General features: G+C 46.2%; 1 protein-coding gene across 2 annotated transcripts in view; it reads left to right on the top strand.

Annotated features, from left to right (window-relative positions):
- The window catches only part of BTG3 (BTG anti-proliferation factor 3), a 31,226-nt gene extending 17,871 nt beyond the window's left edge, over positions 1-13,355 (top strand). The window contains exons 2-5 of one of the 2 annotated variants that reach the window (XM_077294022.1): positions 5,577-5,808; positions 6,540-6,677; positions 12,324-12,567; positions 12,720-13,355. In XM_077294022.1, the coding sequence (XP_077150137.1) occupies positions 5,636-5,808; positions 6,540-6,677; positions 12,324-12,567; positions 12,720-12,944 (780 nt within the window). In that variant the 5' untranslated portion in view covers positions 5,577-5,635 and the 3' untranslated portion in view covers positions 12,945-13,355. The remainder of the gene's footprint in view (positions 1-5,576; positions 5,809-6,539; positions 6,678-12,323; positions 12,568-12,719) is intronic. The other variant, XM_077294023.1, reaches the window with a different exon arrangement.
- Positions 13,356-14,963: the final 1,608 nt, after the last annotated feature.

The raw sequence follows: 14,963 nt of genomic DNA on the forward strand, positions 1-14,963 counted from the left end.
GACAGCTTGGCTTTTGAAAGGAAGCTACTAAGCGATAAGGGTTTCTCCCCCAATCTAGTATCCACTCTACTGCAGAGTAGGAAACTTGTAACCACCAAAATATATGGGAAAGTGTGGAAAAAATTCATGTCAGTATCCGGTGCAGACCCAACAGGGGAAATCCCAATACAAAAAATCCTTGAATTCCTGCAAAAGGGACTAGAAAAAGGTCTAGCTACAAACACTCTAAAGGTCCAAGTAGCAGCCTTGGGGGCTTTGTACAACCATGATCTAGCCAGAAATCGCTGGATCTTGAGGTTCATTAAAGCTTCAAGTAGGTCCAGGCCTATTCCCCTCCATACCTCTCCTCCCTGGGATCTAAACCTTGTTCTAAACGCTCTAACCAAACCTCCCTTCGAGCCCTTGGCAGACGCTTCTTTAAAAATTGTATCTCTAAAAACCACACTCCTGGTAGCCTTATCCTCGGCCCGTCGCGTTAGCGATATACAAGCGCTGTCTGCATGCCCACCCTTTACTCAGATTCTCGAAGATAGTCATCCTTAAGACTGACCCAGCTTATCTCCCTAAAATGTCATCGCAATTTCATAGGACCCAAGAGATCTCTTTGCCCTCCTTTTGTCCCAGCCCCAAAAATGAGGGGGAAAAAACACTGCATACCCTAGATGTAAAAAGGTGTCTGGTCCAATATCTGTTAGCCACTAGGGAGTGCAGGAAGGACAGGGCTCTGTTTGTCTGCTTCCAGGGTCCACGGAAGGGACAAAGCATCGAAAGCCACGCTGGCGAGGTGGATAAGGGACGCCATCACTCTATCCTACTCATCCTGTGGGGCGACCGTTCCGGAGAATATTAAAGCCCATTCTACCAGAGCAGTGGCGTCATCCTGGGCGGAGAGAGCTGGCGCATCAATACAACAGATATGTAGAGCGGCCACTTGGTCTTCCCAGTCTACATTTTTCAAACATTACCGCTTAGACTTGACCTCAGATCTCACCTTTTGGACGAAGGGTTCTAGAGGCAGTGGTCCCTCCCTAAGAGTTACAATCTATGCAAATCTCTCCGTGGTGCCATCATGGGGGATAGAGAAAATCGTAGTTACTTACCGAGAACGGTATTTCTCTGAACCCATGATGGCACCCGTATATTCCCTCCCTTTTCACACACAGGTGTGCGCATTATAATGTATTAGTCATTAGCTTTAGTCACGGTGCCTCTGTTAAGTTAAATTGGTTAAGTTTTAATTTGTGTAAATGTTGAGTTGCAGCTGAAGTTCTGTATAAAGGCTCTGTAAACCAACTGATGTGGGAGAGAGGTACGCCCTTTTTCACCTGTAGGTTTCCTGTCCCTGGGGGCGGACCCCTCTCTCCGTGGTGCCATCATGGGATCAGAGAAATACCGTTATCGGTAAGTAACTACGATTTTCCTCAAAAATTATTTTTTAGCCCGCAATTTTTTATTTTCACAAGAGTAACAGGAGAAATTGGACCCCAAAAGTTGTTGTCCAGTTTGTCCTGAGTACGCTGGTACTCCATATGTGGGGGGGGGGGGGTTAAACCACTATTTGGGCACACGTCGGGGCTCAGAAGGGAAGTAGTGACGTTTTGGAATGCAGACTTTGATGGAATGGTCTGCGGGCATCATGTTACGTTTGCAGAGCCCCTGATGTGCCTAAACAGTAGAACTCCCCCACAAGTGACCCCATTTTGGAAACTAGACCCCCCAAGGAACTTATCTAGATATGTGGTGAGCACTTTGAACCCCCAAGTGCTTCATAGAAGTTTACAACGCAGAGCCGTGAAAATAAAAAAACTCTTTTTTTTCCTCAAAAATGATTTTTAGCTCTCAATTTTTTATTTTCACAAGGGTAACAGGAGGAATTGGTCCCCAAAAGTTGTTGTCCAGTTTGTCCTGAGTACGCTGATACACCATATGTGGGGGTAAACCACTGTTTGGGCAAACGTCAGGGCTCGGAAAGGAAGTAGTGACGTTTTGAAATGCAGACTTTGATGGAATAGTCTGCGGGCATCATGTCGCGTTTGGAGAGCCCCTGATGTGCCTAAACAGTGGAAACCTCCCAATTCTAACTACAACCCTAACCCCAACACACCCCTAATCCTAACCCTACACCTAATCCCAACCCTAATCCTAACCCTACCCCTAATCCCAACCCTAACTTTAGCACCAACCCTAACCCTAATTTTAGCCCCAACCCTAATGGAGAAACTGGGGCTGGGGGGGTGATCAGCGGGGCAGGGGGGACATCTGCGGGGCAGGGGGGAAATCTGCGGGGCAGGGGGGGAGATCTGCGGGGCGGTCAGCGGGGCAGGGGAGGACATCAGCGGGGCAGGGAAGGACATCAGCGGGGCAGGGGAGGACATCAGCGGGGCAGGGGAGGACATCAGCGGAGCAGGGTAGGACATCAGCGGGGCAGGGGAGGACAGCAGCGGGGCAGGGGAGAACAGCAGCGGGGACATCAGCGGGGCGGGGGGCGATCAGTGGGGGAAGATCAGGGGGGCGATCAGGGGGATCACTGGGGTGGGGGCTGTCAGGTGCGATGCAGCAGGAGGAAATGCAGCCGGCAGCAGCAGGGTGGGTGATCTCCGGGGCAGGGGGAGAGGGCGATCATCGGGGGGAGGGAACGAAGGTTGGGGGGCGTGGAATCGCAAGGCAGTGGGGGAAGAGAAGCAGAGGGGAGTACCTGGCGGCGGCCGTGATGGCGGCGGTGACTGCAGCGGCGGCGATCGCAGTATGTGGCAGGCCAGCATGCAGGCACCTCGATGTTCAGCTTCCATGGAAGGCATGAAGCTGGACAGCAAGGCAGCCATGGTTTTCTCCGCCCCTCCACATCTGAATGGAGAGCTAGTGTCACATGGACGCTAGCTTCAATCAGATCTGGGGGGTGGTGACAAAGTGGTCACCAGGGCGATCGTAGCCAAGTGGGGGCTAAGCCATCCCCCCCTGGGCTAAAGTACAAGTCCCTCTGTACCTGCAGGTCGGGTGCAATTTCAGTTAACCCTTTCACCCGACCTGCAGGAACGCGATCCCGCCATGACGCATACGCTGCGTCACCGGTCGGATTGGCACCGACTTTCATGATGCAGCGTATGCGTCATAGGTCGGGAAGGGGTTAAAAAGTGGCGCTGTGGTTTAACTGCCGCCGTTAAAAGGTGTATCACTGGTCGTTAAGGGGTTAAAGGGGTTGTCCCACAAGCAAAGTACATAGATCTTAGAATAAAATATTGGAATACTATGTTATGTAAAAAGCATTCAAATCTTGAATAATACAGATGCCAACAAAAGTGCCCCCAAATAGTGCTCCATACAGTATAACGGGCCCCACATAGTGCTCCTAACACTGATAGGCCACACCTTAAAGAAACCCCCTACCTGTTCCCCTGCTGCTCCAGTCTATTCATGGTGTCTTCAGATCCTCTGCAAGTCTCGTTACAGCAGGCATCTTGTAATTGTCATCACGCCCGCTGTGCTGAGACATCAGACGCACAGATGGAATGATGAGACGGAGTGTCAGCTGATGCCCGCTCCTCCATCAATGCATTCAACTGTATTGTCATCCAGGATGCCGATATAGCTGAAAGTGTGATGCTGGGCCCGGCATTGCGGGTCAAATATACCCGAGGGACCCGCCTGGTGTCGCTGGCCAACTTTGTCCCGTGGGGCAGAGTTTGACGTGTATTAGAGGGTATGACCTTATTATGGAAATATGGCGTCTAACAGAGTGAAGACTTTTGCGAGGTCTGTGGGTTCATGTGCATAACAAAGGCCTTTATGGCAATAACATGTTCAAAAAATAAGGCAAAAATGTGTATAGATTTGGTTCTAGTGAAAGATGAGATACAGTATAGTGTTCCTGCACTAAACGCTTTCATGCTGTAATAAAGGGCTTGGCGTGGGGGGAAATGGACAGGAATGAGTTCACCGCGACGCCCTGTAATGTGATCGCATCCTGGGACGTCACAGGAGAATGTGCAGCAGACGGCAGGCTGTAGGAAAGTCCCGAGACTTATGTCTGTTACTGTTACCATGGACGGTGGTCACTGGATACAGCTAGCTCCTATAGTTTGCAGCTAGAAGTTTATAAAGTATAGATGTGACCACCCTTGCCTGCCTGCCTGCAAGTTTCATTAAGTAACTGACAAATTAAAGCTGCACTCTGTGTATATGCTATAGTATGCAAACATAGAAAACGTGAAATTACATTGCAGCTCTAAAAAAAAAAAAAGTTAAAATGTATATACTGGGCTCATAAATTTGGCCAGTTCTTCTGTGCCCAACAGCCATGGACAAGGCAAATTTCTTTGCTAGGAACCTAAGCTAATGTGAAACCTCTCCTGGGCTGCCAGCCTAAAAATATATGGGGAGGTGGGATCAAGCTGTGACTAAAATTGCCATAGGCTGATGGGTGGAGGGCTCAGTCAGAAAGCCTACGTATACAAATGTCAAAGACTGACCGTCACGTCAAAACAGAAAAACAAGTGTGAACAGGTGCAAGGTGACGGGTAAAAGCCTGGCCCGAGCACCGGGTGACGGGGGGGGAAAGCCCGGCCCGAGCACCGGGTGACGGGGGGGGGAAAGCCCGGCCCGAGCACCGGGTGACGGGGGGAAAGTCCGAGCACCGGGTGACGGGGGGGGAAAGCCCAGCCCGAGCACCGGGTGACGGGGGGAAAGTCCGAGCACCGGGTGACGGGGGGGGAAAGCCCGAGCACCGGGTGACGGGGGGGGAAAGCCCGGCCTGAGCACCGGGTGACTGGGAAAAGCCTGGCCCGAGCACCACATGAGATACAGCTATCGCCTTTCAGGACTGATATACAGTATTCTATAATGCTGTAGATAAGGCCCCGATCTGACCTGAAAGATGAGAAAAATAAGTTTTATTATACTCAACCGGGGGGCGGTCCGGTCTGATGGGTGTAGCAGGTCCGGGTACGGCAGCGATCATAAGAAGATGGACCTCCTGCCTGCTTCATGGCTCGTGACACTTTTATTGAGCGAGGCCGGACACGTATAGTCGGAATGTGGCCGGAATTATGCATATTTTTTACTTGCAGTCACATGACCGCCTGTTTCACTGCCAACACGGGAGAACTTCACAGTGTGTGTTGCACGCAATGTAAGGAGTGACAAGTCTACAAGTCATAATGTGACTGTAGAATTTTGTAATAAATAGTAATGAGCGAACATGCTCGGATAAGGCGTTATCTGAGGACACTTGTGTGCTAAGTGTCTTTGGGGCACTTGGAAAAATATGTCCACATACACTATACAGTATACACAGTACACACACATACACATATGGTATATACAGTATATAAATATACACCATAGTCACCCCTATAGGCCGCTCCCTACCTCAGTACATCCAGGTCCTGGGCCCCTCTGTGATTGGGCTCCTCAGCTTTCCTACTTTCTATTTGGGGCAGAAGTGAGGCAGAGCGTCCAGACAGGGATGACCTCCTCCATGGCTCACCAGCCTCCACACCTCCCTGTGGCTCCTTATCCAAAAACTGTTACTTATTCTTCGTCACCTCAGTAATGTCTCGCCTCTTCTCCTTTTCTTGCAGATCCTTATCCCAGTCCTAGATTTCCTTTTTTTTAAATCTTTTTTTGCATGTGGTAGAAGATGAAGAACGAAATTTCCGCAGTTGTGTTATTTCTTTCCAAGCTATTGAAAAATAATAATAAGTTAAGGAAGGAGGAGATCGAGATATTTTCTGAAGAACTGAGCAGGATTCTCCACGACAAGTATGTGAATCACTGGTACCCCGAAACCCCAGCAAAGGGACAAGCGTACAGGTAATGTGGCCGGAGGGTACAAACTGACCGTCTATTGCCTCAACACAACCCCCTACCCGTGTGCCACCGGGCATTGTAGAAAATGAAATGATGCAACGTGGAAACTGTCAGCAAGCTGCTGTCTACCCCTAGTATGTGTCTGCTCGGTTCTGTAGGTGGTGCTTTCTTATGTCTTAGAGGTGGCCCCCCTTGTTTGTTTTAAAATTGGGCTTGTGGTGGTCTGTAAAATGAAATGATAAAAATGCTGTCCGTTCCCCTCTCCTGGTCCACTGCTGGCCATAAGAGGTCCCCCGCTGTCTTGTGCCAGAAGACTGTCTCCTCAGTCCGTCATCCCAGGAGCAGAGACTGGCGGGGGACATGGGCAGCAGTGCTGCGGAATGGTAAGGGAGTAAACTTTTTACCATGCCCCCATTTTTAAATTTCCATAATACAATCTGGCAGCTGAGGTTAGCCTGCTTCTTGATGGTTTCCAGGTTGCATATCCCCCCCATTAGCCCAATGAACAGTTAACAGGAGCTTTTCGTTACTACTGTTCGTTAGTTATGCCGCATGGTGCCTGGTTTTGGGGACTGTGACATCCCAGGGTAGATGTGCAGATGGAACTTCACATTATGACCGACTCCCCTGGATACGTAGTCCAGACCTGGAGTAGAGTCCCATGAGACCCCCGTGGAAGCAGTCAGCAATACTCCGACTCCTCTATAACACGTCACTGTCTGATCTCGTTTCAGGTGTATCCGTGTAAACAGATTTCAAGGCGTCGATCCCGACCTCCAGAAGGCTTGTTTCAACAGTGGGCTGGTGTATGAAGATTTAGGGCTGCCATGGGAGATGACGCTGTGGGTAGACCCTTGTGAGGTGTGTTGTAGGTAAGTGATTGCCGCCGGCAGTAAGCGCACGTGCAACCCGCAGATCCGTCAGCCCCTTCCCCTCACACTGCAGAGGGGTTTAGAACTTTCTAATTATTACAAATGGGCAGGAAGCTTCCATTTGATCCACCTGTTACCAGGAAAGTGCCAACCCCTCGTTGAGTACATGCTAACTCACTGACCGTATGTCCATGTATATATTAAATGTTTCAATTTACACACTACTGCTAGGCTTTGAACTAGACTTGTAATTGTATTTCTTGTGCAGAAGACTTTTCAGCAGTCTCATTATCATCCTAGACAGACAACCAGTACAATGACTGATAACTAGTGATGAGTGAATATACTCGTTACTCGAAACTTCTCGAGCATGCTCGGGGGTCCTCCGAGTATTTTTTAGTGCTCAGAGATTGTTTTCTTCGGCGCAGCTGAATGATTTACATCTGTTAGCCAGCATAAGTACATGTGGGGATTCCCTAGCAACCAGGCAACCCCCACATGTACTTATGCTGGCTAACAGATGTAAATCATTCAGCTGCGGCAAGAAAAACTAAATCTCCGAGCACTAAAAAATACTCGGAGGTCACCCGAGCGTGCTCGAGAAATCTCGAGTAACGAGTATATTCTCTCATCACTACTGATAACGCCTCTATATACAGTAGAGAACACAGGATCCACCATTCACAATAGGTGATGACACAGGATCCATCACTTATGATAGGTGATGTCACATAAAAAACTCAGTGCACCCAGAAGAGAACTAGTCATTTTGTGGATTTGAGACGCGCCCCGCAGGTCATTATACACAATGTAAAAATTAAAGAAAAAGCACAGTGGGCATCAGATTTCTAGAAGATTCATCTATTTTGCCTGAAGTGCAAGACGCTATTTTTTTTTTTTTTTCTCATGCATTCAGAGCAGAATTTCAATATTTGCAGATGACACTAAACTCTGCAGGGTAATCAATACAGGGGAGGACAATTTTATATTACAGGCTGATTTATGTAAACTAGAAGCTTGGGCTGATAAATGGCAAATGAGCTTTAATGGGGATAAATGTAAGGTCATGCACTTGGGTAGAAGTAATAAGGTGTATAACTATGTGCTTACCGTAATTCTAAAACTCTGGGCAAAACCGTCAATGAAAAAGACCTGGGTGTATGGGTGGATGACAAACTCATATTCAGTGGCCAGTGTCAGGCAGCTGCTACAAAGGCAAATAAAATAATGGGATGCATTAAAAGAGGCATAGATGCACATGAGGAGAACATAATTTTATCTCTATACAAGTCACTAGTGCGACCACACTTAGAATACTGTCAGAGAAAAAAAAATTGGCTAAAAAGCCAAGGCCAGCTCACCAATCTCAGCAGGTGCACGGAGCTTCATCTTGGATCCAGATGGAGGAATGTAGCAGCAAAGAAAGGAAGGCGCTCCAGCTCCATAAAAAAGTGAATTTTTATTAGTTCATTAAAATCTTCAAAACACTAAAAATCCTTGCCTCCGTACAAAAGCCCAGGTGTGGAGCACATGCGACGCGTTTCGATCGCTGACGATCTTAATCAATGCATGAACTTTCTAGTACTACAATAAATCCTATATAATGTCAGTGGACCAATGATATAACTGACTAGGGTCACATGACCATTTTCTCAGGTCCTACACATAGGAAATCCATTACTTAATTCACATCTGATTCTATTTAAAACAACTAGAAACAACAACACAACAGAAAAAAAAAAAAAAAAAAAACAACCCAAGAAAGTTTTTCTACATATACATCATAAAAATAACATGTAATTCATGCAAACAAAAGAGCTATTGATAATGGTACATTATTTCATTTTTTCTATTAAGACCACCGGGGTATCTCGTTTGTAGATTATATATCCAGAAAGCTTCTCTAGTGAGAAGCCGTCTTCTGACATCTCCCCCCCGTTGTGGAAAATTAACTTTTTCTATGCCCTGAATGGTCATCATAGATATGTCTCCCATATGGTGCGTAAGAAAATGTTTAGCCACAGCTGATATATTTCTATTTGTTGTATTCCCGCTAGTGAGATCCCTCAAATGTTCCGTTACTCTAGTTTTTAACTTCCTTGTAGTGCATCCTATGTAGGATAAAGTTACATGTTGTGCATTCAATTTTATAAACTGCATTAATTGTGTGACAATTAATAAAATCTTTGATATGATATGTTTTAGTTTTTTCTTTATTCTGGAAGTTATTTTTTGTCAGTGCATTGCGGCACGTACTACATGCAGTAACACCACATTTGAAGAAATCCCTGCATTCTAACCAGGTTTTAGACATTGACTTGGAGGAAAAAAAGCTTGGAGATAAAGAGCTACCAATAGTTGGCGCTCTTCTTGCTACCACATTTAATCCATTTTTTAAAATTTCTGAGAGCGTGTCATCTTCCCACAAAATGGGTAACCTATTCTGTATGATGTTTTTTATTTCTTTAAACTGAGTACTAAATTGAAAACAAATATACGGTTTTTTTCCTTTCCCCTCTTTTTTTTCTTTTATTTTCTGAATTTGCCACTAAAAGACTATCCCTAGGTCTATTTTCCACTATTTTTTGTGCTCTTAGAATACTGTGCACAGTTCTGGTCTCCGGTGTATAAGAAAGACATAGCTGAACTGGAGCGGGTGCAGAGAAGAGCGACCAAGGTTATTAGAGGACTGGGGGGTCTGCAATACCAAGATAGGTTATTACACTTGGGGCTATTTAGTTTGGAAAAACGAAGACTAAGGGGTGATCTTATTTTAATGTATAAATATATGAGGGGACAGTACAAAGACCTTTCTGGTGATCTTTTTAATCATAGACCGGTGACAGGGACAAGGGGGCATCCTCTACGTCTGGAGGAAAGAAGGTTTAAGCATAATAACAGATGTGGATTCTTTACTGTAAGAGCAGTGAGACTATGGAACTCTCTGCCGTATGATGTTGTAATGAGTGATTCATTACTTAAATTTAAGAGGGGACTGGATACCTTTCTGGAAAAGTATAATGTTACAGGGTATATACACTAGATTCCTTGATAGGGCGTTGATCCAGTGAACTAGTCTGACTGCCGTATGTGGAGTCGGGAAGGAATTTTTTTCCCCATGGTGGAGCTTACTCTTTGCCACATGGGTTTTTTTTGCCTTCGTCTGGATCAACATGTTAGGGCATGTTAGGTTAGGCTATGGGTTGAACTAGATGGACTTACAGTCTTCCTTCAACCTTAATAACTATGTAACTATGCACTGTCAGTGTGGACTTGGCCTAACTTGTGCTGTGCCTTTTTCACACCATAGCAGGACACATTTCACCCCTTTCACATTGATATTTGCAGCAAACTCTGCTGGTTCTTGTCTTTTTTCCTCGGTGTGGACATACTCATATTTTTCTCCATTTTTCAGCGCCTCTTCTGTGTAATAAATCTCTTTAGCTGCTGATGTCTGAGGCTCCTGTAAATCCGGTGATAATCCCGTAGATGAGGCTGGCCCCGTCTGCCGGGCCTTTGGTGTGTAGATGAGGCAGCCGCGGCTGTGAGAGTGACTTGGCGGCCTTTATTAATGACGGATGCGGTGAGCTGGCTCTGGCGGTCATCTGTGAGGACTGGGCTCTCCATCTGGAGGGTGGCATTGAGCGGCGGGCACTCGGGTGCCAGGTGCTGATGAATAGCCGAGAGCGATTTAAATACATTTACAACACAGACGCGGAGAAGACCCTGCAATCCGGAGATAATGTGGAGAGCGGAGATTTCCAGCCACCTCCCGCTCGGCAGCAACAAGACGTCTCGGGAGACAAAACCTTTAGGAAAATGTCATCAGGATGAGACCCTGATAGCGGAGCAGACAGTGCGGAGGCGCCATGTGTGCACCTTCTACATCACATTAATATCCCGCCGTCTGTGTTGTTTCTTCGGTAATTATTTTCTTGCCATCCGTAGCCCTGTGAGATATGGCGCAGGCTCCGCTCTGTAATCCCCCCGACGTGGCTTCTCTACTTTTATGGAAAATTCTGTAATCTGCCAATGACCAAGTCTAATGATTGCAGGATTAGAGCGCGGCAAACATGGAAGACCAACACAGACAGGCCAAAAAGTCATGTAAACCCTTGGGGATGACCACGGCTGGTGAACTAGTTATTGACCTGGCATCCTAAAATGACCGTGTGCTTCAGACCTTGGTCTTGCATTCAGAATGATGAAGTGTGCCGAGGAGCATATCCGAAGTGGTGCAAGCTGCTGTGACTGCATTATAGACATACCAAGGCCCGGAGCCGGACATCGCATCCAATATGTGAATTCTGAACTCATTGCTGCTATATAGACTCAAATTACAAAACTGAGGTACCTCATTTGCAAGTAGGCCAATTCATGTGTGCCCACCAGCCACAACAAGGCGCAAGTTTTACTGATGGGAACTTACTCTGAGACTTGCTTCTTACAGCCAAAGGTCTACAAACTTTAAGGGCAAGTAGGATCCAGCTCTAATTTTATTAGGGTAGGTTCCCATTAAAGGGAAGCACAGAGAGACTGGTCAAACTAAGTCTCGGTGCTTAAACGCAATCATTTCTATTCATTCTCACACTGGCGTGTTTCTCCTCTCTCCACCCTCTCCTCTTATTTGATTGACAGCGCTGGCCTCATAGAGCCAGAAGGGGTCAGGAAACCATGGAACCAAGCAGGTGGGAAGGTTCGAGTGCCTGTACTTGGTTTGAGCAGTCACACTGTGCTGACAGTCCCTTTTAATAGTACGTACACCTTGACATGGCCGGTGGGAACAGACAAATTGGCGAATTTGTGAGCGGAGCACCTCAATTTGAAAAGTATAGGCTATACAGCACTCGTGTAGATCAAAATGTATATATTCAGTGTATTTTCATGTGTTGGTGCTGATAACCCCTAATGATCTCATGCAGTTACTAATGTTTATATGCTATTGCAACTCCTCTCTGGGGTTCATCCTGTTCTTCCTGGTTCATTAATAAAAAGCAATATAATGAAGGAATGGCTAAGACATCACAGTAGAGGTGAGGTGGTGGAGTGCTACATAGTGGAGGGGTCCCCAACCCTTTACATTTTGAGCAGTGGTCAGAGAAAAAAGGCACGTTTTTTAATTATAAGGCGAAAAAAAAAAAAAAAATCATGACCGTGAGAACATTTGGAGACTTTTCAATATGAAATGAAAGACACCGATATTATAACATTCAAATTTAGTTTAGGGGTTAGGATATAAATGCAATTACTGCCAAGGGCCAATATAGCAGGCCACACAGCAAGGAGTCATGAACCACTGGTTGGCAATGTTTTTTTTTTTTTTTAGTTTTATTTTTCTGCCACTAAAATTTACCATTAACAAAAAAAAAAAATCATATTCTGATATTGGTTTTGTGAAGAAAGTGTTGCCAAGGACTCTGCATGGTATCTATCGTATTGTTAGCCAGCAGAGACCATTGTAATTATAGGTTGTGTAGTGCTGACTGCTGATCAGCAGGTGGCGCTGTTGGCTGTAAAAATGAAAATGTGCTGCGGCATTGTGTGTTCTGCACAATGTATACAGGAAAATGGATGGTAACGGAGACAAAGGTGCGGGGAGAAAGCACTTTTTTTTTTTTTTTTTTCATTGATTACTTTTAATTATAGATATGGAGAGAAGAACCCCTCGTTTGTGGTGGCTAGCTTTGCCAGTAACAATGAGAAGATGGAGATATCTCAGAAAGTGAAGAACGCCATGGAGAAGGTGACTTCAGATTATCACTCCGGCTCCTCCTCGGATGATGAGGTCTATATAAATAAGAAGATCCCGCCGCCGCCCCCTCCTCACATGATGCTCGCCCCGCGGTCGTCATTCTATAGTACTATGGATATGACGCCTCTAGGTGATCAGGTATCTGCAGACTTTATACTGCCCGTCCTGTATAGATTTACCTATGTGCCCCTCATTTATGGGCTGTGCCACGTCTGGCTGCTGCGCCATTACTTACACCAAATTACATCATGGGACACTTACAGGTTCTTCTTTGTCTCCTATTATCTCAGGTGCCCGAATTCAGACCTCAACCAGCTCCTTCCTGGAACAAGAATCCAAAGAAAAGGCACGGTGCCCATTACCAGTACCAGCCCCGCTATGCTTCCGGTTACCAGCCGGGAAGAAACAAGACTTATGGCCGCGTCCGATGGCTGCAGCCGGTCCTGCCAAGCGAACAGAACCACTGGCAGCACAGTCTGCACATGCTGGGCGCCGGGCACCAGTGCTTGGTCTAGGTCGTCAGCATCTCCGTAATCTTCTGTGTGCAAAACTAATGCTGGACCAAATCATAGGAGCAGCTTTTTCGATTAATTTAGTGTTTTTTTTTATGATTATTTAACTCCAACTTTGTTGCACTTTTGTACATTTACTAGTCGTTTCAAAAACACTTTTTGTGGATAGGGTGAATAGTTAAGTGCCTAAGTAATTTTTAATATTTATATATTCCGACTCGCACAGAATCATGTTAATCTATTGCTATTCTGGAAGTTTCAGTACCAAATGTATTTATTGCAAATCTCAATTTGATATTTTATGTATTAGACTAATAAATGAACTTTTATTAATATGATAATAAACAATAATGTATTATCGCAGGTTACTTTGTAATAATGCTACGAAATGTTACTAAATAATAATAATTATAATGCACATTCTGGTCCTGATTATTTATATGGATAGTGAATGCAGCGGCCGCACCTCTGAGGTCTGCTATTATTTATATGGATAGTGAATGCAGCGGCCGCACCTCTGAGGTCCGCTATTAGTTATATGGATAGTGAATGCAGCGGCTGCACCTCTGAGGTCCGCTATTAGTTATATGGATAGTGAATGCAGCAGGTGCACCTCTGAGGTCCGCTATTAGTTATATGGATAGTGAATGCAGCGGCCGCACCTCTGAGGTCCGCTATTAGTTATATGGGATAGTGAATGCAGCGGCTGCACCTCTGAGGTCCGCTATTAGTTATATGGATAGTGAATGCAGCGGCCGCACCTCTGAGGTCGGCTATTAGTTATATGGGATAGTGAATGCAGCGGCTGCACCTCTGAGGTCCGCTATTAGTTATATGGATAGTGAATGCAGCGGCCGCACCTCTGAGGTCCGCTATTAGTTATATGGATAGTGAATGCAGCGGCTGCACCTCTGAGGTCCGCTATTATTTATATGGGATAGTGAATGCAGCGGCTGCACCTCTGAGGTCCGCTATTAGTTATATGGATAGTGAATGCAGCGGCCGCACCTCTGAGGTCCGCTATTAGTTATATGGATAGTGAATGCAGCGGCTGCACCTCTGAGGTCCGCTATTATTTATATGGGATAGTGAATGCAGCGGCTGCACCTCTGAGGTCCGCTATTAGTTATATGGATAGTGAATGCAGCGGCCGCACCTCTGAGGTCCGCTATTAGTTATATGGATAGTGAATGCAGCGGCCGCACCTCTGAGGTCCGCTATTATTTATATGGATAGTGAATGCAGCGGCCGCACCTCTGAGGTCCGCTATTAGTTATATGGATAGTGAATGCAGCGGCCGCACCTCTGAGGTCCGCTATTAGTTATATGGATAGTGAATGCAGCGGCCGCACCTCTGAGGTCCGCTATTATTTATATGGATAGTTAATGCAGCGGCCGCACCTCTGAGGTCCGCTATTATTTATATGGATAGTGAATGCAGCGGCCGCACCTCTGAGGTCCGCTATTAGTTATATGGATAGTGAATGCAGCGGCCGCACCTCTGAGGTCCGCTATTAGTTATATGGATGGTGAATGCAGCGGCCGCACCTCTGAGGTCCGCTATTATTTATATGGGATAGTGAATGCAGTGGCCGCACCTCTGAGGTCCGCTATTAGTTATATGGATAGTGAATGCAGCGGCCGCACCTCTGAGGTCCGCTATTAGTTATATGGATAGTGAATGCAGCGGCCGCACCTCTGAGGTCCGCTATTAGTTATATGGGATAGTGAATGCAGAGGCCGCACCTCTGAGGTCCGTTATTAGTTATATGGATAGTGAATGCAGCGGCCGCACCTCTGAGGTCCGCTATTAGTTATATGGATAGTGAATGCAGTGGCCGCACCTCTGAGGTCCGCTATTAGTTATATGGATAGTGAATGCAGCGGCCGCACCTCTGAGGTCCGCTATTAGTTATATGGGATAGTGAATGCAGAGGCCGCACCTCTGAGGTCCGCTATTATTTATATGGATAGTGAATGCAGAGGCCGCACCTCTGAGGTCCGCTATTAGTTATATGGATA

Source organism: Ranitomeya variabilis, chromosome 3 (genome assembly GCF_051348905.1).
Source record: "Ranitomeya variabilis isolate aRanVar5 chromosome 3, aRanVar5.hap1, whole genome shotgun sequence".
NCBI classification, from domain to species: Eukaryota; Metazoa; Chordata; class Amphibia; order Anura; family Dendrobatidae; genus Ranitomeya; species Ranitomeya variabilis.